Raw genomic sequence first — 22,349 nt, forward strand, 5'->3', positions numbered from 1 at the left:
CCTATGCTTAACTATTTATATTCTACCTTATTATGAATTGCCCATTTATAATGATGCTTTGTTAACTTTGTTTATGTTGTTTCTGTTACTTAGAATTATTATGATGTTAAGTTTATTGTTACTTATTTATGGCTCTTTACTTTTATATCTGTTTAAGCTACAAAGACCTTCTCTACACCAAGATCATGAATATAATCTAAATTTCCTCTAAGTCCTTTTACCTACTGTTTGGATTTTTGTATTTAATTTCTATATGAATTTACAAAATAGTAAGAGGTACAAATCTAATTTTATTTTCTAACTCATAAATAGCTACCTTGTCATTTTTGAGTCATACCGTAAATTAGACAAAATGTTGTCTATTCACACAATGGAATGCTAGATGATTAATAGCCGTTGGATAAATGGATCCAAGTAAAAGTCCTGAGAAGTAGCAAGGGAAGGTAATATTATCCCTTATTTGCATATAGTAAGATTTATGTTCAAAGAGGCTGCATTGGCCAACCAAAATCATATAAAAACAGAGTGGTAGGATAGAACTCAGTTTGTCTGACTCCTAGTCCAATTGTTAAATCTGCTGCTGCTGCTGCTAAGTCGCTTCAGTTGTGTCCGACTCTGTGCAACCCCATAGATGGCAGCCCACCAGGCTCCTCTGTCCCTGGGATTCTCCAGGCAAGAATACTGGAGTGGGTTGCCATTGGTATATCTGCTATTGTACAAAAAATAGCCAAGAATTAAATCTAAAAACCCACATTTCAAAGGTGAAAGAGCAAAGGAGTCAGTGAGATAAAATGGAGAACCAAGTATGTGGAAAATAGAAAGAAAACTAGGAAGTATAGCATCATTAAAAAAAAAAAACAAGGGAACAGAGCTTAAAGAGGGATGGCTATCAACATCAAATTGATGGTCCATAATTATCCCATAAAAAGATGGCCACTGCATTACCTACTTGGAACAACAAAATTGTACTTTATGCAAATATGTTCCTGGGGTTATATCACATAGTGACCCTGGAATGAGAATTGAGAAGTTGTATCTCAGAGTTCACTAGCAAACTCTGAGAATATAGTTCCAGTAGGTGGTCAGGAATTAAGGTCAGTGTGTGTCTTTTAATGCATTAGACAGATGTTGCAGCCTCAGTTTGATTAAGTTTAAGAAGGCTTAGCCATAGACAGTTTGCTAAAAAAATCATAAGAAACAAGTATCTTTAGAGTAGCAGTGAGAATTTAGCATAAATTAATAGTATATAAGGTCAACAGCTATTTTCTAGCTATTCTGAAAATTATTTTTAAATTTCATTAATCTTTTATTTTTTTAAATGCCATGAAATACAACATTTTATAACAATATCCACAAGTATTCTTAAATTATGTTATTAGAAAAAGACTATGTAAAATAATTATAGGAATTGGGGTTTTCCTTCTTATCACTCACGATTGTATTTGAATTCTTTTTCAGCTGACTCTATTAGTGACCCATTTTTCCCCGGGACTACACAGATACTATTGGAATATCAGCTAGGGAGATGGGTGCCACGTCTTCGTGAACCACGAGATTTATATGGTGTCTCTTCTTCTGGTCCGCTGAGCCCAACACGGTGGCCATACCACTGTGAGGTCATTGATGAAAAAATCGAACATATTGGTATGTTCTTAGCAAGTTTTGGGGATTCAAACATTGGCAGACTTACTGTGCTAAACTTGACTTCAGTAAAAACACTCTTGGTATTAAATAGTATGTTCCAGCAGAAATATAACACAAACCATGTATATAATTTTTAATTTTTCAGTAGTTACATTTAAAAAGATAAAGTGAAATTGACTTCAAAATATATTTTATTTATTCCAAATATATTTAAAATATTTTACATTTTTTAATGTGAAGTCTTTGAAATCTAGTCTATATTTATACTTACTTTTCAATTCAATTCCATTTTTTCTACATCCTTGTCAACACTTATCTTTTGGTTTTTGGATAATAGCCATTGTCAACTTAAAAAAGTAGTCACAACCTAGAAGGTAAGAGTTATGTTTTATTTGGTGGGAATTTTTTAGGACTTCAAGCTCGGGAGACAGCATCTCTAGTAACCTTGAGACAGCTGTTCCAAGGAGGCAGGGGGAGGAGTCTGGTTTTATAGAAGTTTGCAGCAAGGGGCAGGTAGTCTGAAGGTCAAAAGATTATTGTTAATTAAGGAAAACTAGATTATCTCAAGAAATTTAGTGCTTTTCTATGTATGGGCTTAATGAAATCATTTTCTTATTGAAATTCTATGTGTGGGCTTATTGAAATCATTTTCATATTGAAATCATTTTCTAACTCTGGGCTTATTGAAATCATTCTTTTCATATGCATCTCAGCTATTTAGGGCCAGCATCCTGCAATTTGATTACTCACATCCTTAGTTCCTCGCTGTGACATCCTTGTGTATTGATATGGCAGAAAATACTTCATTTCTCCATACATGTATAAGATGATGTCTCACTGTGGCTTTGATTTACAATTCTCTAAAGATTTTTGATGTTGACAATGCAATCTTTATCAAAATTTTACAATGGTATTTTTTTAATAGAAATAATAACTCTAAATTCAGATGGAACCACAAAAGGCCACAAATAGTCATATCAGTATTGAGAAAGAAGAACAAAGCTGGAGACATCACACATTCTGATTTCAAAATATATTACCAAAAAACTACAGTAACCAAAACAGTATGTCACTGGCAAAAGGACACAAACAGGCCTGTGGAGCAGAATTGTTGTTTAGTCACTAGGTCACGTCCAACTCTTTGTGACCCCATGGACTGTAGCCTGTCAGGCTCATCTGTCCATTGGATTTCCCAGGCAAGAATACTGGAGTGGGTTGCCATTTCCTTCCTCCAGGGGATCTTCCCCACCTAGGGATCAAACTCGCGTCTCCTGCATTGGCAGGCGGATTCAGACTCCAGAAATAAATCCATGCATATGTGCCAACTGATATTTGACAAGAGTGCCAAGAATCCACAATGGGGGAGAGATTGTCTGTTTAAAAATGTTGAGAAAATTGGATGTCAACATGCAAAGGAATGAAATTGGGACTTTATCTTATTAAAAATCAACTTAAAACAGACTAAAGACAAACTTAAGGTCTGAAACTGTAAAAACTGCTAGAAAAAAACAAGGGGGAAGCTTCATGACATTGTTCCTGGCAGTGATATCATGGGTATGACAGGAAAAACACAGGCAACAAAAGTAAAAAAAGACAAATGGAAATATACATCAAACTAAAAAGCTTATGCACACAAAGGAAATAATCAAAATAGTGAAAAGGCAGCTTGTAGAATGAGGAAAAACATTTGCAAAACATATTTGATAAGGGTTAATCCCTTGTGGCTCAACTGGTAAAGAATCTGCCTGCAATGCAGGAGACCTGGGTTCGATCCCTGTGTTGGGAAGGAGGCTACCCACTCCAGTATTCTGGCCTGGAGAATTCCATGCAAAGATTTGGACACAACTGAGTGACTTTCACATCACAAAATCTCTAAAATATAAAAGAATTTCTGTAGCTCAATAAGAAAAAAACTAATAACCAGAATAAAGGATGGGCTAAGAATTTAAATAGACAAACAAATGAACAATAAGTATATTTACTGACTTTTTATGTGAACTGTTTGATAAAAATACTTTGCCCATTTTGTTATTGGTTGTACTTTTCCTTTTCTTCTTGGTCTGTAAATGCTGCCTACATATTCAAGAGGTTGGCTTGTTCCTGCTTATGCTAAGTCACTTCAGTCATGTCCGACCGACTCTGTGCGACCCCATAGACGGCAGCACGCCAGGCTCCTACGTCCAGGCAAGAATACTGGAGTGGGTTGGCTTACTATGTCATAGACCTGGCATTCTTTTCTTCTTAGTTTGTCACTTTATCATTCAGAAATTTTTAATTTTTATATAATCAATATGTCTACTGTTTTTCTATGACTTCTGGGTTTTGAAATTTTTGTGTTTCTCTTAACACTTTTTTTGGTTATTTTTTCACAGAGTGCCAGGCTAGGCTCCCTGTGTTATACAGCAACTTCTTACCAACTATCTGGGGAAGATTGAAGGCAGGAGGAGAAGGGGATGACAGAGGATGAGATGGTTGGATGGCATCACTGACTCAGTGCACATGAGTTTGAATAAGGTCCAGGAGTTGGTGATGGACAGGGAAGCCTGGCTTGCTGCAATCCATGGGGTCACAAAGAGTCAGACACGACTGAGCAACTGAACTGAACTGAACTGAATGGCTAGTATATTTCAAAAGCAATTCAGATTAATAGTCTATAGGATCTGGTTGTTATGGTTCCTGAGGTAATGGTTTTAAGATGATGATAATGTGATGGGATTTATTAGTACAGGAAGGGTATAAACCAACATTTTAGGGGTGGGCCTAATGGCTCATTTAGCTGACTTTCCTATAGAATATGGTATTATATGGTAGCAGAAAGAATTTTGAATTCTTAAGGGTAGGTTCAATTCCTATGATTCTAAAGGTAAGAGAATTTAAACCTCTGTTTACTCTATCAAAGTGACTTTTATCGGACATATTTCTTATGTTTATGGAGGGATGCTTGGTACTGTAGAAGCCTGATATTATAATGGGTAATGAGACGTGTCATATGCTTTGGACTAGCGTTAGATGGCATCACGAACTCAATGGACATGAGTTAAGAGCAAATTCTGGGAGATATTGAAGGACAAGGAAGCCTGTTGTGCTGCAGTTCACGGGTTTGCAAAGAATTGGACACGACTTAGCAACTGAACAACAGCAGCAAGTATTAGTAGTATGAATTTTTTCTTCCAAATTCATAGGAAAAGATTGTTAGTGATAGTGTTTTGATAATGAAGTTGGTTGTGTATAGATCTGGTATATAGGGCTATGGAGTGCTCCTAGCAACAGGATTATTGTGAAAATGTTTATTCTGATAATGTCTGCTTAAGAAAAATACAGCAAATGGACCTGCTGCATATTCTACATTGAAACCTGATACAAGTTCAGAGTTTTCTGTTAAGTCAAAAAAGGCTCAGTTAGTTTCTGCTAGAGTGGAAATAAATCATATAGCTAGGGTTCATGATGGGAAAATTATTTGTAAATGTTCTTGTGATGAGGGTTTTAAGGATGAAAGATCTATTTATTAAGAGAACCTATAAAAGAATAATTACTAGTGTTACTTCATATGAAATTGTTCTGCTGCTCATCAGGCTCCGATTAGTAAGTATTTTGAGTTGGAATCCCATCCAGCTTATAAGGTGGAATTTACAGCTAGGCTTGATATAACTATAAATAATACTCCTAGACTTACATTAATGAGGGGGTAGGGTATAGCTAGGGGGATTCACATGATTAGGGTTAGAGTTAGGGCTAGGATTGGTACAGATGATGAATATGGAAATGGAGGGTGCAGCTGGTCATAGTGGTTCCTTAATGAATAAAATGACTGTTCAGCAGTGGGTTGTAATAGACCATATGGTCCTGTGATATTTGACCCTTTTCAGTTGCATATAACCTAAAATTTTTCATTCAATTAATGTTAGGAATGCTATGACTGAAAGAAGAGGATAATAACAAGTGTTAAGATACTAATTATAAACATTTTGTTAGGGAGATTTGAATCTCTGGCTATAAAGGTTTAAGTTTTATGCAATTTCTGGGTTTTGCCACCTTAACAAACCCTGGTCTTGGGTAGATGTTTTGTATCTGTTAAGTTGAGACTGTATCATTAACCAGTTTTAACATAGTTTTTAAAGTGGAGCTTATTTCTCTTTTTCTTTCATACTGGAAGAAGTATATAATAGATAGAAACCAACCTGGATTACTTCAGTCTGAACTCAGAGATGACAGAGGATGAGATGGTTGGATGGCATCACTGACTCAGTGGACATGAGTTTGAGCAAGCTCTGGGAGTTGGTGAGGGACAGGGAAGCCTGGCGTGCTGCACTCCATGGGGTCGCAGAGTCGGACATGACTGAGCGACTGAACTAAACTCAGATCATGTAGGATTTTAGTTGTTGAATAAATGAACCTTTAATGGTGGTTACACCATTGGGGTGTCCTGATCCAACATCAAGGTTGTGAACTCTAGTATTGTTTATACTAGTTATATCAAGCCTGGCTGTAAACATCAAGGTCGATATGAACTCTGGAATAGGATTATGCTGTTATCCCTATGCTAACTTGTTCGGATGGTCAGTTTTTTGCATCAGTAAGTGATAATGTGTTTTGACTGTTAAGTCTAGACTTTAAACCCTCAGAGGCTATTTTGTTCTCCAGGGTCACCCCAACCAAAATTGTCCACCCATATGCATTTTTGTTATCTCTTGGTGGTTTAGTTATTTTTGTTGTTGATAAAGCTCCATAAGACCTTCTCATCTTGTTTTGTTATTCCTGTTTCTTCACAGGAAGGTGAGTTTCACTGATTGAAACTAAGAGACAGTAAAACCCTCCTGTGGCCATTCATACAAGTCCTTATTTAGAGAACAAATGATTATGCTACCTTGGCCTGGTCAGGATGTTAATGGTTGTCACTGGGCAGGCAGTGCCTCTAATACTGGTTATGCTAGAGGTGATGTTTGGTCAACAGGCAGGGTTTGTGTTTGCCAAGTTCCTTTTACTTTTTTAAAATCTTACCTTGGGTGCCTGCCTGTATTGGATTAACAGTGTGTGTTTGATAAGTAGTTTAATGTTGAGGTGTATTAATATTTATTTACTGTTAATTATCAGTATATTTTTAGTTACTGATAAAACTTGTGCAAGGAAAAATACTTCCTGTTACTCATATTAACATTGTTGCCTCTATTAGTTCATAGATTAGTCCAATATAAATCTAGGAGTTGATTCACTTGTTACTGATATTAATGTAAAATTATTTTTGAGCTTTAATACTTTTTTAATTGCTGGCTGTTTTTGAACCAGCTATGGTGTTGTTTATTTTTACTCTCTAGATAAGGTTGTACCCATTTATAAAAAGCTATTATCTTTTTTAGACTAACATTTAAAAATACATTAAAACTTAGAAAAGATTTTTAGTAATTTTTAAAGTTGAACTAAAATTCTTTTCCTGGACAACCAGCTATCACCAGGCTCGTTAGAATCTTCTCACTACTTTGCTACATAGATGAGTTTGTTCTAATAAACTGTTCATAAGTAGTTCATCTGGTTTTGGGATATTTAATTTAAGTTCTCTTTGTTAAATGTTTGTTAGTTAAATCATTATGTGAAAGGTACAAGGGGTAAACTTTGTTTTTTGTTACTTTTTAGGCTTCTTTCATCACTCCCTAACAATATTTTCTCTATAGTGCCAGAAGATATTAAGTTTCTATCTCCTATACTTTGAATGTTGAATGAATATTTTAGTTTGCTTATACTAGTAGAATAGAGAAGGGTATTGGGCCAGATTTAATTCAAAGTATTCATAAATTATGAAATGGCCTAGGTGTAAACTGGGTGCATTATTTAAGCTATGCTTTGATTTATCCAAGCACACTTTCCAATAAGCTTTCTTTGTTACGACTTGTCTCCTCTCATATGATCAGTATTTGCTGTTAGATTATAGGGAATTGTTACAGTGCTTGAGGAGGGTGATGGTTGGTATGTGCATGCTTCATGGCCTTATTCGCTCTAAGCACTCTATTCTTAATTTACTAATTAAATCCTCCTTTGGTTTTTTGCTTTCATAAAAAATGTTCATTTGGTGAACATAAATTCTTGAAGTAGAAAATGTAGCCCATTTCTTCCAATTCCGTAAGTTACACCTTGGCCTAATGTTTTTTATGTATAACAATTATGCTTACTTTTCCTCCTTTTTAGGGTTTGCTGAAGATAGTGGTATGTAGTCTGCATTAGCAAGGGTTGGTGAGGTTTATCAGGCTTTATCGATTATAGAACAGGCTCTTCTAGAGGAGTGAGAAGTGCCACCTAGTCATTTGAGTTTTGAGTTGCTGCTAGTAGTACTCTAGCATATAATTTTGTTCCTGTAATTATTTGGGTTTAGGACTAAGCATAGTGGGGTATCTAATCCCAAGTTGGGTCTTAGCTGTTGTGTAATCAGGAAATAAAAAAGTCACTTTTGTAGTCTCTTTTTATTTTAGTTACAACTTTTTATGGCTTAATTAAAACTGTATTTTATGTTACTCTTTAATATGCTTGACACCATATTTCTGTTAATTTGGGTTAATCATTATGACCACAGTGGCTGGCATGAGATTTACCAACCCTGTTAGTATAACTTAGTTGAACTTTTGTTTCTAGCTTAATTTTTATCACTGCTGCTTCCTGTAGGGGTGTGGTTAAGCAAGCTGTTATGAGCTACTAATGTTAGTGTGCTTGATGTCTGCATTGTGTAATTTTATTAAAACTAATAGAAAGTCTGGGACCAAACCTATGTGTTTATGAGTTAGTGAACTCATCTAGGCAATTTCAGTGCCTCGCTTTCAGGCTTTAAGCGACATTAACATGTTGTAATATACTGAAATAACATGTATATTGTTGTTTTGTGTGATTTATGTTAGACTTAGTGTTAAAATTTTGACTAAAATGATTGTCTAGGGATCTAGGAGATGTCTGTCTATATAAATGGTGAATATCTAAGTAGTTTATTGATATGATTGGGGTTTATTTTCTTGGTCTGTCTAATCTCAGTGGACATGAGTTTGAGCAAATTCCAGGAGATAGTGAAGGACAGGGAAACCTGGTATGCTACAGTCCATGGGGTTGCAAAGAGTCGGACACGACTAAGTGAACAACAGCAACAATCTTGGGTAGTAAGTTGTCTTTGTTATTGGGTAGATGGCCAAGTTCTATGTATTTATATACTTTTGCCTTGTTTGGGGGGTTTGGCAGGGCATTATGGGCATATAGAGCATGGGATTTATTTATTTATTTATTTTTAGAGCATGGGATTTAGTAGGGTGTAAGGGGGGTTTGTTAAACAGATCCATTACCTAGTCACATGTTCATATGTATGTATGTGTATGTGCATATACATGTATGTTTGTCTGCAATTATCTTTATGTCCTGTAACCATTGACTGAATAAACCTAATACCTTATGGTTGATGATGCTGGTAAATAATATTCAATTAAAGTCCAGCTACAGTTTTTTTGTTTTTGACTGTGTCAAGGCCTCAGAAAGCCATAGCTGAGTCATACTGTCCCTTAAAAGTTAAAAAATACCAAATACATGAAATAACAGATATGTGTGAAACATGGGCTTATTAGTCCTTAGTCCACTGAGATATCTTATTTAAGAGGAAAGAGTGGGTGATTTTAGGTAAGATGGTCCTGAAATAAGACCCAGGTGCCTGATAAAGTTAATAGAAACCCATAAGTTATGGGCCTGGAGCAAAAAGAGGGACATCTCATTCCATTTATTTCAGAGTAAATTGTAGCCATTCTTACATTTCACCTCTAAAGTTCAGTCTTTGTGATTCTTTTTTTATTTTGAGCTAAATTCTACATTCAATGAAATGTACAAATCTAAGTATATCTGTCTGTGAATTTTAACAAATGCATATGTCTGTGTAATCCAAATCCCTACCACAGTATACAACAATGTCATTGCAATCACTTGGAAATTTTAAATACTTAGGTGTGAATTTAACAAAACACCTTTAAGACTTGTATGCTTAAAACTACACAATGCTAATGAAAGGCATCAAAGAAGATGTCAATAAATCTCCGTGATCGTTGATTGGAAAACCCAATCTAGTAAAGGTGTCAGTTCTTCCCAAATTAATATACAGTTTCCAGGCAATTCCTGTCAAGACTTTTTGAAGATACAGACATATTTATATGGAAAGGTAAAATAACTAGAATAGTTAAAATAATTTGAAAGGAAGCATAAAGTGGGAGCAATCAGCTTACCCGATTTCAAGACCTTTTATGTAGCTACAGCGGTAACAGCCTTGTGGTATTAGTGAATGGGTATATATATAGATAGATTAGTGAAACAGAATAGAGACTGGATGCTTTTCCCTATAAGAGCAAAGACAAGACAAGGATATCTGCTTTTGCCATTCATATACACACATTTGCAGTGTGAATAAGTTTGATCCTTACCTCACACCGTATAAAAAAAATTAATTCCAAATGGATGAAGACCTAAATGTAAGAGCCAAAACTATAAAGCTTTTAGAAAAAAAATACAGAGCTAAATCTTTATGATCTTGGATTTGGCAATGGATTCTTAGTTAGAAGACCAAAAGTATAAGCAACAGAAACAAGAAAAATGAATAAACTGGATTTTATCAAAACTTAAAACTTTCATTCTACAAAGGAAACTATCAAAAACAAGAAAATACAACCTAAAGAATGAAAGAGAATATTTGCAAACAATTATATCTTATAAAGGACTTGTAAAGAACATACAGAACTCTTATAACTCAGTAAAAGACAACCCAGTTTAAAAGTGGCAAGGGATCTGAATAAACATTTCTCTAAAGAAGAACACATGGCCAGTAAACGCATGAAAAGATGTTCATCATCATTAGTCACTAGGGCAGTGCAAATTAATATTACAATGAGATACCATTTTATACTCACTAGGCTGACTAGAATAAAAAATCAGATGACAAAGTTGATGGGAAATCAGAACCCTCAAATCTTACAGCTACTTTGGGAAAGTTGGGCACTTCTTTCCAAAGTGTATCAGGGTTTCCATTTGACCCAACAGTTCCATTCCTGTTATATACCTAAGAGAAATGAAAACATGCCCCCAAAAAAGTACATGTGTTAATATGCCAACATGACTCGTAATAGCCCAAGGTGGAAACAACCCAGATGTCCATCAGTGGATGAAAGGTTAAACTAAGTGTGGTATACCCACATGGACTATTAATTGTACATAAAAAGGAATGAGGTGCTCATACATGCTGCAACAGAGATTCACCTTGAAAACATTCAGAAGCCAGACACAAAAGGACAAACATTGTATGATTCCATTTAACTGAAATGTCCAGAATAGGCAAATATATACAGAAAGTAGATTAATGGTTGCTTAGAGGCTTGAAGACTAGGAGATTGGAGAGTGATAGCCGAAGTGTACAGTGTTTTTTGGAAAGTGATCAAATGGACACCTGATTTATAATAAAAGTGAAATTTCAGAAGAATAATTGAAAGGTAGTCTTTTCAATGAATAGTGCTAGAATAACTGGATTTCAGTATTTAAAAAATGAAAACCCACTTCACTCCTACAGGTTGGTTGTAGATGTAAATGTACATCTACATTTAAAAACAACAAAACTTCCAGAAAACAATACAGGATAATATCTTCATGATACTGAAATTGGGAAAGGATAAAATGGAACACATTTTATTAATGGAACATATTAATAAAAAGGAATAAAACATGCTAACCATAAGGGAAAGTTTTGAAAATTTTGACTATAGCAAAGTCAAGAACTTCAGTACATTATTAAAAAAAATCAAGGCAAGTTATAGATTGGGATTATATATTTGCAGTCTGCAATATATACCTGTCAAAGAGGTCACATCTAGAATATACAAAAGCCCTTCTACAAATAATAAGGAAAAGGCAACCCAGTTGGAAAACAGGCAAGAGATTTGAACAGGCACATTATTAAAAAGGATATCCAAATGGCCAGTAAACATATCCCTGAACCTTACTATGAAGTGGTGTCTCATTGTGGTTTTAATGTGCATTTCTGATTATTAACAAGGCTGAGTATACTGTTTCTTAAAAATCATGAGAGACCAGGTTTTAACTTGTACTAAACATTGGTGAGAATGTGGAGCAGCTACAGCCTTCATAACCTGCTAGTGGGTATGTAAGGTGGTTTGGATTACAGCTTTGTATGATCTACTAAAATTGAAGCTACACATGCCCTACGATCTAGAATCCTTACTCCCAGATATATACCCAAGAGAAATGTGGGCACATATGCTCGCTGTTTGTAGCACTGTTGTTCATAATACCCCCAAACCAACAGAGCCCCAATGTCCATTACAAGTAGAAGCTGATAAATAAATTATAACATTTTTATAGTTACATATTATATAGCAATTAAAATGAACAAATTACAGCCACATACCATGACTGATTTCACAAATATATGTTTAAAATCACAGAATATAGTCTATGTAGTTCAGTTCAAAAGTAGGCAAAACAAAACTATAGTTTTATGTGTATATTTGTGTAAATATAAACTATATATTATGTATAGGTATATATGTGAATACTTAAGTTGAAAATTATAAAGGAAAATAGGAAGTGATTATACTAGAAGGCTAATGGTTACCTTTAAAGGTAGTGATTAGAAGGGGACATGAGTGGGGCACCTGTGATACCTGCAATATAGTATTTCTTGACCTGAGTGGTATCTGCTTTGTGATAAATCACTGAGCTATATTTCTAATTCCTAATAAACAATTTGTTTAAACATTTGGTTTGTTTCTGGTCATGTGAGCTATAGATAGTAGTATGTTTTGGTAGATTTGAAAAGTAAGCACAAATAATTGGCAAAAAAAGAAATACATCAGTGCAACAGAATAGAATCCAGAAAGAGGTCAACAAGTGATTGTTGACAGAGAACCAAAACCATCCAGTGGGAATAAAGAAAAATTCTTTTCAATAATTTGTGCTGTAATGACTTGGGATCCATGTAGAAAACAATAAACCTTGACCTCTATCTCACTTAATACACTAAAATTTAATTCAAAATAGATTGTAGACCTAAACATGAAAGTTAACATTTTAAAGTCCTAAAAGAAAACCAGACAGTATCTTCATAACCAGAGAATAAGGCAACAATACTGTAGGGAGACTCCAGAAAGAAAAAGGAAACAATGAAAATATTAATAAACTTGACTTCATTGATATTAAAAATTCTCATCAAAAGACACAGTGAATAAAATGAAAAGGCAAGCCACAGTCTGTAAGAAAATATTCCCAATGTATATCTGACAAAGGACTTGTATGCAGAATATATGAAGAATTATTACAAATAAATATTAAAAAGAAAAAAACTTAATTAAAAATGGGGAAAAGACTTGAGCAAACTTTTTTTTTTTTTTTGAGCTAACTGTTCTTAAAGCACGACATATAATGGCTAAGGAACATACGGGAAAATGTTCAACATAGGATATGAAAATTAAAATCACAGTGAGATAACAACTTTACGTCTGGGATGGCAGCAGTTTTGGTTTTTTTTTAATAAGGCTGACAACCCCAAATAATAGAATGTAGAACTGGAATTCTAATACAAAAGGTTTGGTGGTAGGTTTTTTTTTAACAAAAACAACAAAAAATATATATGTATCTACTCTGTGACCAACAGTTCTACTCCTAGGTATTTAGAGAAATTAAATGTCTTCAAAAATAGTTGCATATAATTTTAATTTTCATATTTATTCACAAAAGTAAAAAACTGGAACCAGTTCAGTAGAAGAATGGATATCCAAACTATGGTATAGCCATACAATGGCATACATATGAACAATAAAAAGGAAAATAAAACCTGGTAAACATAACATAGATGAATTCCAAAAACATTATACTGAGTTAAAGAGGCCAGAAACAGATGACTATATATGATTCCAATTATATGAAGTTGTAGAATAGGCAGACTGGTTTACAGTCACAGAAACCAGTGGTAGGGGTTGACTTGAAAGGGCAAGAGGAAACTTTCTAAGATGATAAAAAAAAAAATGTTCTATATTTTGATAGGTGTGTTGTTTACATGATTATATACTTTTAAAACTCATTAAACTGTACTGTTTTATGAGTGTATCATATATAATATGTAAATTTTTCTCAATTTAGAAAGTAGCCATGATTCTCCATGTGGATCCAAATATCCTCACCCTTTGAAATACCACTTTGAGTCTCCTTCCATGAAGAGGTATACTCTTGCCCTATCCCTTGAATCTGAGATGGCCTTGTGACTTGCTTTAGCCAGATTGAGTGTGGCAGAAAAGAAAGCATGCCAGTGTTGACCTAGGCTTCAAGAGCCTATACACTTGTGCTTTCTCTTAAACCCTGTTCAGCCACCATGGAACGATTCCTTGCTAGCTTTCTGGATAATGAGAGTGAAGCAGAGATGAACTGAGGTTATCCTAGATCAGCCAGCCTCCAACTAACCTGCAGCTGATCAAGATACATGACTGGACCTAACCCATACCAAAAGAATCACCAAGCTGAGATAACTAAGATTTGGGGAGATTTCTTATGTAGGAAAAGCTAAGGCTTAGAGTCCAGGCTCTGTAGTAATAAACTATAGCCCATGGGCCAGATATAGCCCATCACTTATTCTGAACCTTTTATTCAGCATTGGAAAATGGGACATAAATTAATCTTGGGAGAGGAACACCTTTTATAATCAATAGCCAAAGAATTTCTATTAATAAAATACCACAGTTATAGGAATACAGCCTGTCAATAGGTTTTCTAAAGTAGTCTCGAAGTTTACAGGGATGGCAAGTCATATTCCATTTGTACACAGACATCAGGTTAATTCCTCTGTGAACCTTTTAAGAAGAGGTAGAAGGAAATGAAACAACTTTGTAACCTAAGTGAGAAAAGGTATCCTCAAATTGCATGAAGATATAAAATGAGATTACTGTACTATTTAAAGGCCAGACTGTACAGCTTTTTGTATCAAGATGGTTAAAAAAAAAAAAAGAGCTAAAATTCCCCAAAATTTCAAAACAGGTGCTGTATTATCAGTTCATTGTTAATTTTGGTTTGAGTTGATTGTTTTCAACTAATGAGAGTCTTACTTCTAAATTTTAATTTGTTTTATTGTTTGTTATCAGTTGTGTGTTGTTGTTAACCCTACAACGTACACTGTTGAATATTTGCATTGATATTCTGCTCTGTGCTTTTTCTGTAGCTAGACTTGACCCTTATTCATCATGTCAAATACACTTTTGCTGCGAAAGCAGTTGTACATATAACACCAAAAACGTATTTGTCCAGCAACACTTGTTTCTCATCACCAAGTTCTTTTTGTTTCAGCAAATGTATTTGGGATCATAGAGGCTGGCTCCCTCTACTGGAGCATTTCTATTCCAAGAGTGAAGCACAGTCTGACACACAGCAGCCAATAATAAGTAGTATAAGTAGAATGAGTCATCACCAAATTCTTGTCCACTAAAAAGTGGGAACAACAGGGGTGGTTGGACCGTGAAGTCATTTTTTCCCAACCAGGTAGATCATGGTCAAAAATCTGGCCCTAAAAATAATGAAGAGCAGGAAAGCTGGTATAGGTAAAGGAAAAGATGTGGCTCCAAGGACTGCCTTCCAGTGGGGAGACAAAAGAAACTTGAACCATGCGTGCAAACTTAGGAGGCAACCATGAGGAAGCAAGAGACTGAAGATGCAGGGAAAGGGAGAATAAAAAGGTGAGTAAGTTTCCCAAAGATAGGTTAGAGAGGCATCAAGCACCCAGGAGTAATAGAATCTTTAGCGTTAAATCTGTGGTGACACAAAATAATCGTGAACTATATAATGACTTAGAACCAAGGTGCAAATTGGAGTAGGAAATGGCCATCCACTCCAGTATTCTTGCCTGGAAAACCCCATGGACAGAGGAGACTGGTCCATGGGTTTCACAAAAAGTCAGACATGACTGAGTGACTGAGCACAAGGTGTGAATAAGATGTTATGGGTTTTGTTAAAGTGTGACCATGCTCATTATTACTTTCAATGAGAAATCCAGCTTTGCTGGATTTGAGCCTAGATCTACCAATGAATAATTTGAAAATATACAATAAAATCTTACTGCTTTATTTTGAAGTCATATTCAAATAATGGTTTTTCTCCAGATTGGACCCCTTCGAATCCTGAGCCAATGTACATCCCCACGGGCCTGGAGATGGAACCCCTTTATGCAAACTCCAAGGAAGAAACTGTGGTTTATCTAGCCGAAGATGGTGGGTACATAATGAGACATGTTGCGATAAAATATAATAATTTGGTGTCTGGGCTAATCTATTAGTTGTATTTGTTCTGCTGTGTATAGTGGAAATTGCCAATTACCAGGAAATCCCTGACTCCATAACCATGTTTGGTTAATATTGATCCAGATGTTGATTCAGTGCTAATTGTATTCTTGAAGGTGCATACTGCAGTTTATGCACAGTTATTTTAAAATGAAGCATCATGTTGACCATGAGAATGAAGAGTTTTATTGAGATGGAATTAAACTTTACATCAGTTTTCAAAGATATATCCAGCAGAGTGCTCTGCACCTGTCTGTCTATAGGTCACATTCATGCAGTCTTTCAAATGGTTTATTTTCATTTCATGCCAGTTTGATGCATGGCTTGGAACTGCCAAAAAAAATCCCACATCACAAATACTATCCAAGATTATATCTCAGGAAAGTGTTCTTAACACTCAGGATTAATAATCGGCACTTTGAGAGTTCCAGTAATGTAAAAATCTCTGCTTTATGGTCAGGTGTACTAATAATCAAACATAGAAGTCTCAACCTGTATTCTAAACTGCTGCTCCTGAAACCCTAATGTCAGGAAGTATGGGACTCCTGTACAGTTTCACCATCACATTTGTATATCTTAGAGTATATATATTAAAGATAACTTCCAGGGAACATGTATTTTATTTAAAGAGTTGGCAAAATAGAGGAATTCACAGGGATTGCTTCCTATATAGTAAGCAATCATATATTGCAGATTACAGAAATCATATATTCATGCATTTTTAAACAACTGAGGTGAGAAAGCACCTCTGATTTTTTTCAAATTGATTTCAAATATTTACCCAGCTAACCTACCTTATAACTTCCACACATAACTTAAATGAGATATAATATAAAATTAAAGTAGCTGAGGTGAGTCAGTCAAGGTCTTGTCAGGAATTGGATGGCAAACGTAATTTAAGAAATTTTAATGAAAAGACATCCTATAACAGGGTGGACAGAATCAAGGGAGACTAATAAGGGGTGGTGAGAACACTGAGCTGTCGACAGAACAGAATCATTGTTTCTCCTCCACTCGAAGGGGTGAGAGAGCAGACTGGCGTCGAGACCTGTAGCTGCAGGAGAAGGAAGTCCCCACACAGCTGGACATAAAGAATTTGGGGTTCACATTTTTTCTTTTAAATATTCTTATTTCTTTAAAGATATTGTTCCATTATCTCATGACATCTGTTCTCTTTAAGAAAAAGTCAGACATAATTTATATCATTGTTCCACATTATATATGTTGTGTCTTCTGTCTGTGATCTGCCTAGATTTGGTTATCGTTGCATTTATCCTGCTTGCAGTTTGCTGAACATCTTGGATCCATAGTTTATTAGTTCTGTCTATCCAAATTTGAGAAATTTTCAACCATTATTTCTTCACATAATTTCTCCATGATATTTTCTTTTCTGTCCTTTGGAATTTCGAGTATAAATGTGGTAGATTTCTAGTTATGTCCCACATTCACTGGATCTTTGTTCTTTTTTTTATCTCTGGTCTTGAGTTTGGATAATTGTATTCATTTGTTTGTAAGTTCACTGAGTCTTTTTTTTTTTTTTTTGCAATATTCAATTTCTCTTAAACGCGTCTGGTAAATCTTTCATTTCTGTTATTATACTTTTTATTTTTAGAATTTCCATTTCATTCTTTTTATAGTTTCCTTTTTTAATTAGTTGATCTGTTTATTCATTATCTTTTCCTTTTAACATAAATTCAGAGTCTTTCTCTGTTAATTGTACCATCTGAGTTATCTTGGGGTCTGTTAAATATATAAATATTTATTGGATCACATTTCCTCATTCTCTGTATGCTTCATAATTTTTTTTAATCACATGTGGGAAATTGTGAAAGACATGTTTTGGAGTTTTCTTTTTTTAAATTGCACTGAATTTTTTTTCTGGTAGGCAGCTAAATTGCTGACAAATCATTTTGCTTCTCTTAGAATTGGTTTACTTTCTTTATAAAAACAGGTCTGTTTTTATTTTATCCTTCATTCTAGGTCATGACCCTTCTCCTAAATATGGTTTTTATGCCTAATGTTCAACATTTCTAGAGTCACAGTTAAATGCCTGCAGTGCTCAGTGAAGCCTTTCTATTCTGGATAAGTTGGAATTTCAGTATATGCCAGGATGTTTATCCTCTGCTATCTCAGGAGCACTCTGTCCTGTCTCCTCAACCTTATCCTGTGCTTGTACAGCCAAGTCTGCAGCCAGGCAGCCACCGTGTGGACTACCGAAGCCCTCCCTCTGTGTAGCTTCTTCTTCTAGTACCTAGGGTGCTGACTTCAGCAGCCCTAGGCAACAGTTGTGCCTCCTCAGCTCAACAAGACTGTTACGCTATCCTTAAGTGTCATCTTTCTAAGAGGTAAAAAGTACTCCCAAGAAATCTAATGTAGTTCTAATGTTTGTGTTGTCTGAATGCGTGGAAATAGTTAATTCATATTTTTTTTGGTCCAGTTTTATAGTCATTTACAGTGAAAAGACAGTTTCAGGAACAATTACTTCATTATAACCAGAAGTAGAATTCATGTATTTCTACTGTGAGAAATACATGAACTTATTTTAGGCATTGCTTCTCTAATCTAAATACTCAGACTTTCTTATTTCAACATAAACCTATATGTTAGTAAAATGTATAACCCTTAGTGACACTTCAGTTATACTATAGCTTCAAACTCTATGCAGAATAGCCTATAGACTTTAGATATGGCTTGAACATCTTTATGGTCTCTCATCAGCCTACAAAGAGCCGTGTTTTGTATATTCCCGAGTTGGGGGCAACCGGACACCCTTGAAGCAGCCTGTGGATAACTGTGACGATACTTTGATGTTTGAAGCAAGGTTTGAGAGTGGTAATCTGCAGAAGGTAGTCAAAGTGTAGGTTTTAATTATTTTTATTTGAGGAATTAGACTATCAACTATTTCCTGTATTAGGCACAATAGTTTTAGTATCCATTGCTGAACTATAATTCCTTGAAGTGTAGATGCTAATTAGAGATTATCATAAGAGGGTAGGTATGGAAGGTTCTGTATTCAAACAATTTTGAGAGCTAAGAATTAAAGTTCAGCAGGTTTCTGTAGTGTACATTTTTAGTATGCCAGTATGAACTGTTAAACACACATGAACACTGCTTCTCCAACTTTTTAATGGAATAGGTCTTCAGATGAGTGTTCTATAAAACATGCTTGGGAATATGCATACAATTCAAGGATATTCTTTTTTTAAAAAAATTTTATGAAAAATTTTAAACATAAAGTACAGAGCATAAAAAAAAAGTACGGAGCATAATACAGTTCTACATATACTCATCACCTAGATTCAATAGCTCTTCAGGTTTTGCAACATTCATTTCACCAATTCACACAAACACATACACACACATAATAAGTGTGTAATGCTCATAGAATAGGAAGTTACTTGGTAAAGAAAAAAGTCACAACTAACCAGGTAAAATTGTTGTATGTATAAGTAATGTACTAATGAAGTTATATTTGCTTTTATTTAAGTATCCTCAATGATTAAGTATGGGGAATGCAAATAGTTATCAAATATAGTTCCTGTCCTCTCAAAGAGTTTAAAATTTTATAATTCATATGCTCATAGTAATTTATATATATTTTTAACCTTTGTTAGTGATATGTATTTCAGATCTCTAGAGTTAGAATCTAATATAAAACAAATGTGTCTGAAGTAAAAAAAGAAAAAGACACTGGACTTTAATTCTTAAAAACTTAAGAACTCTTTAATCACTTCTTTTATAGGAAACATAACTGGGTTGAAATACATAAATTTTTGTCAAATGCCCATTTTTTTAATGTGCTCTCTTGAATTACAGAGGGATAAAAAGGCTTCAGAATTGGCATAGAATCAGTTTCACATCCAGTTAAAAGAGAAAATTTCAAAACATTGATCTTTTGCAATAACTTGGTATTAGATACTACTTAATAAACACTGTTTCCCAAATAGAAAGCTTTCCATGAATAGGTAGGTTATTATTTGTATATTTATTATTACTTTTATTATTTAAAGTTGAATGTCATTTTTATATTTTTATGTCTCCCCCCCCCCTTCCTTTTTCTGTGTATTAGGGCAGAATATGAATACCAGCTGACTGTGCGACCTGACCTGTTCACAAATAAACACACCCAGTGGTACTATTTCCAAGTCACTAATACTCAAGCAGGAATAGTCTACAGATTCACTATTATCAATTTCACCAAGCCTGCTAGTCTTTATAATCGGGGTATGCGCCCACTGTTTTATTCTGAGAAAGAGGCCAGCGCTCATAATATTGGCTGGCAGAGAATAGGAGACCAGATCAAGTATTATAGAAACAACCAGGGGCAAGATAGGCACCATCATTTTTCACTTACATGGACGTTTCAATTTCCACACAGTAAAGATACCTGCTACTTTGCTCACTGCTATCCGTACACTTACACAAACCTGCAAGAATACCTGTCTGGCATCAATAATGACCCAGTACGGTCAAAGTTTTGTAAAATACGTGTCTTGTGCCACACAATTGCTAGGAACATGGTGTATATTTTAACGATTACTACCCCCTTGAAGAACAGTGAGTCAAGAAAGCGGAAGGCCGTGATTCTGACTGCAAGGGTACATCCAGGAGAAACCAACAGCTCTTGGATCATGAAAGGCTTCCTAGATTATATTTTAGGAAACTCAAGTGATGCAAAGTTGCTTCGGGACACGTTCGTCTTCAAGGTGGTACCCATGCTGAATCCAGATGGTGTGATTGTAGGAAATTATCGTTGTTCCTTAGCTGGACGGGATTTAAACCGTAACTATACATCTCTCCTGAAGGAATCATTTCCTTCTGTCTGGTATACCCGGAACATGATCCGGAGGTAAAATAAGCCTCAAATTACCCTCTGCTTATTTAGTAAACTTGATAGTAAGAATTTTGCTCCCACAATCCCACTTACTTTACTCTTTAACTTTCCTTAAGATAGTTTAGCTAGTTAATTTTTTCCGTCATTCTTCCCAACTCTGCTTCTATAGCTTTCTGGCATTATGCCACTACATTCACTAGCTTTCTCTAAACAGCATTTTAATAGCTTAGTGAAACTTAAATTTGCCTGTCCTAAATTTCGTTTCTTCCTAAAGCTAATAATGTTTCTTTTGGAATCCTTGAGAATCCCTCATTAATTACATCTAGAAAATTAATTACATCTAGAGTCTTTGAGTACTGCATTGACCACACATTGCTCTGTGATGAGTCTCTTAGGATGATGATAAGTTGCATACTTATTTAAGCTTTCATGAATAGTCTTGTTTGCCCCTAGAAAAAAATGAACAGCTTTAAATTGTCTAAAGAATCAGAACAGTAAAATGCATGTAATATTTAAAGACTTGTTGGATTACTGGGTGAATTCTTTAATAGATTCAAGTAATAACAATCAGAAACAGGCGTTGCTAGAGTAGAAAGATTTATTGGAGTGAAACAATACCCATTCCAAGTCCAAAGCCTCTTAACTTTGTTGGTTAAGAATGTGGAGACTGAAATGAAAACACATCAAATGGGAATCCCTGCTCTGTCATTTGGTAACTGTGTGATCTTGAGCAGTTTAAAAACAAACCCAAACCTCCATTTCCTCATCTATTTGTAAAGTGGGAATAGTAATACTTACCTCACAAACAGGAGGATTAAATGAGATTATTACTAAAGTGCTCAGAATAAAGTGTCCAGTATTACTGGAATATTGTAAGTTCTAAATGTATTCATTGTTTCCTCAAATGTAAAAAGAAAAGGAGTTAATGAATTAGATATAGATGTAAAAACTCTTTGTAAACTTTTTAGGGTTGTTCAGATGTTACACTGATAAGTACTGTTACAGTGTTTGTATCCTCACCCAGCTCTGTCGCCAGGGCTACTAGTGCAAGCGTCAGAGCCCTGTTTCAAGAAGGACCACCTCAGTCCCTTAGAGGAGCTGACAGGCTTCCGAAGCTCCCAGCATGGCTCTAGTTGTCTGAGTTCAGCCTCAACTTTCAGTTAATCCTTTTCATCTTAGACACATGGAGAGTGAAATGCAGATTGCCACAAAAAGGAGTGAAAACCCTAGTTTTCTTTTCTTTTTTTTTTAAAACCCTGGTTTTATACCCCTCACAGATGTGGACTTCAGGATTCTCTGAAGTTACTTGGGAAATATTTAAGTGATAAAGAATAACCCACGATTGACTTAGTTTCCTGGGGATGACAGATAAAAGAGCTGAGTAAATGCAATGTGGTATCTTATATTGGATCCTGGGACAGAAAAAGGACATTATTGGGGAAATTTGTGAAATCCAAATGTTGGTTCCCTAGTTTTTGACAATATTTCATGGTTATGTGGTTATGTTAACATTAGGGGAAAATGGACCAAGGGGTAGCCATATG

General features: G+C 35.1%; 1 protein-coding gene across 2 annotated transcripts in view; it reads left to right on the forward strand.

Moving 5' to 3' along the window:
• The window catches only part of AGBL3 (AGBL carboxypeptidase 3), a 95,196-nt gene that overhangs the window by 14,934 nt on the left and 57,913 nt on the right, over positions 1-22,349 (forward strand). For both annotated transcript variants that reach the window (XM_061165852.1, XM_061165853.1), the window contains exons 4-7: positions 1,459-1,644; positions 15,795-15,902; positions 18,690-18,828; positions 20,041-20,820. In XM_061165852.1, the coding sequence (XP_061021835.1) occupies positions 1,459-1,644; positions 15,795-15,902; positions 18,690-18,828; positions 20,041-20,820 (1,213 nt within the window). The remainder of the gene's footprint in view (positions 1-1,458; positions 1,645-15,794; positions 15,903-18,689; positions 18,829-20,040; positions 20,821-22,349) is intronic.

This window comes from Dama dama, chromosome 18, assembly GCF_033118175.1.
Source record: "Dama dama isolate Ldn47 chromosome 18, ASM3311817v1, whole genome shotgun sequence".
NCBI lineage: Eukaryota > Metazoa > Chordata > Mammalia > Artiodactyla > Cervidae > Dama > Dama dama.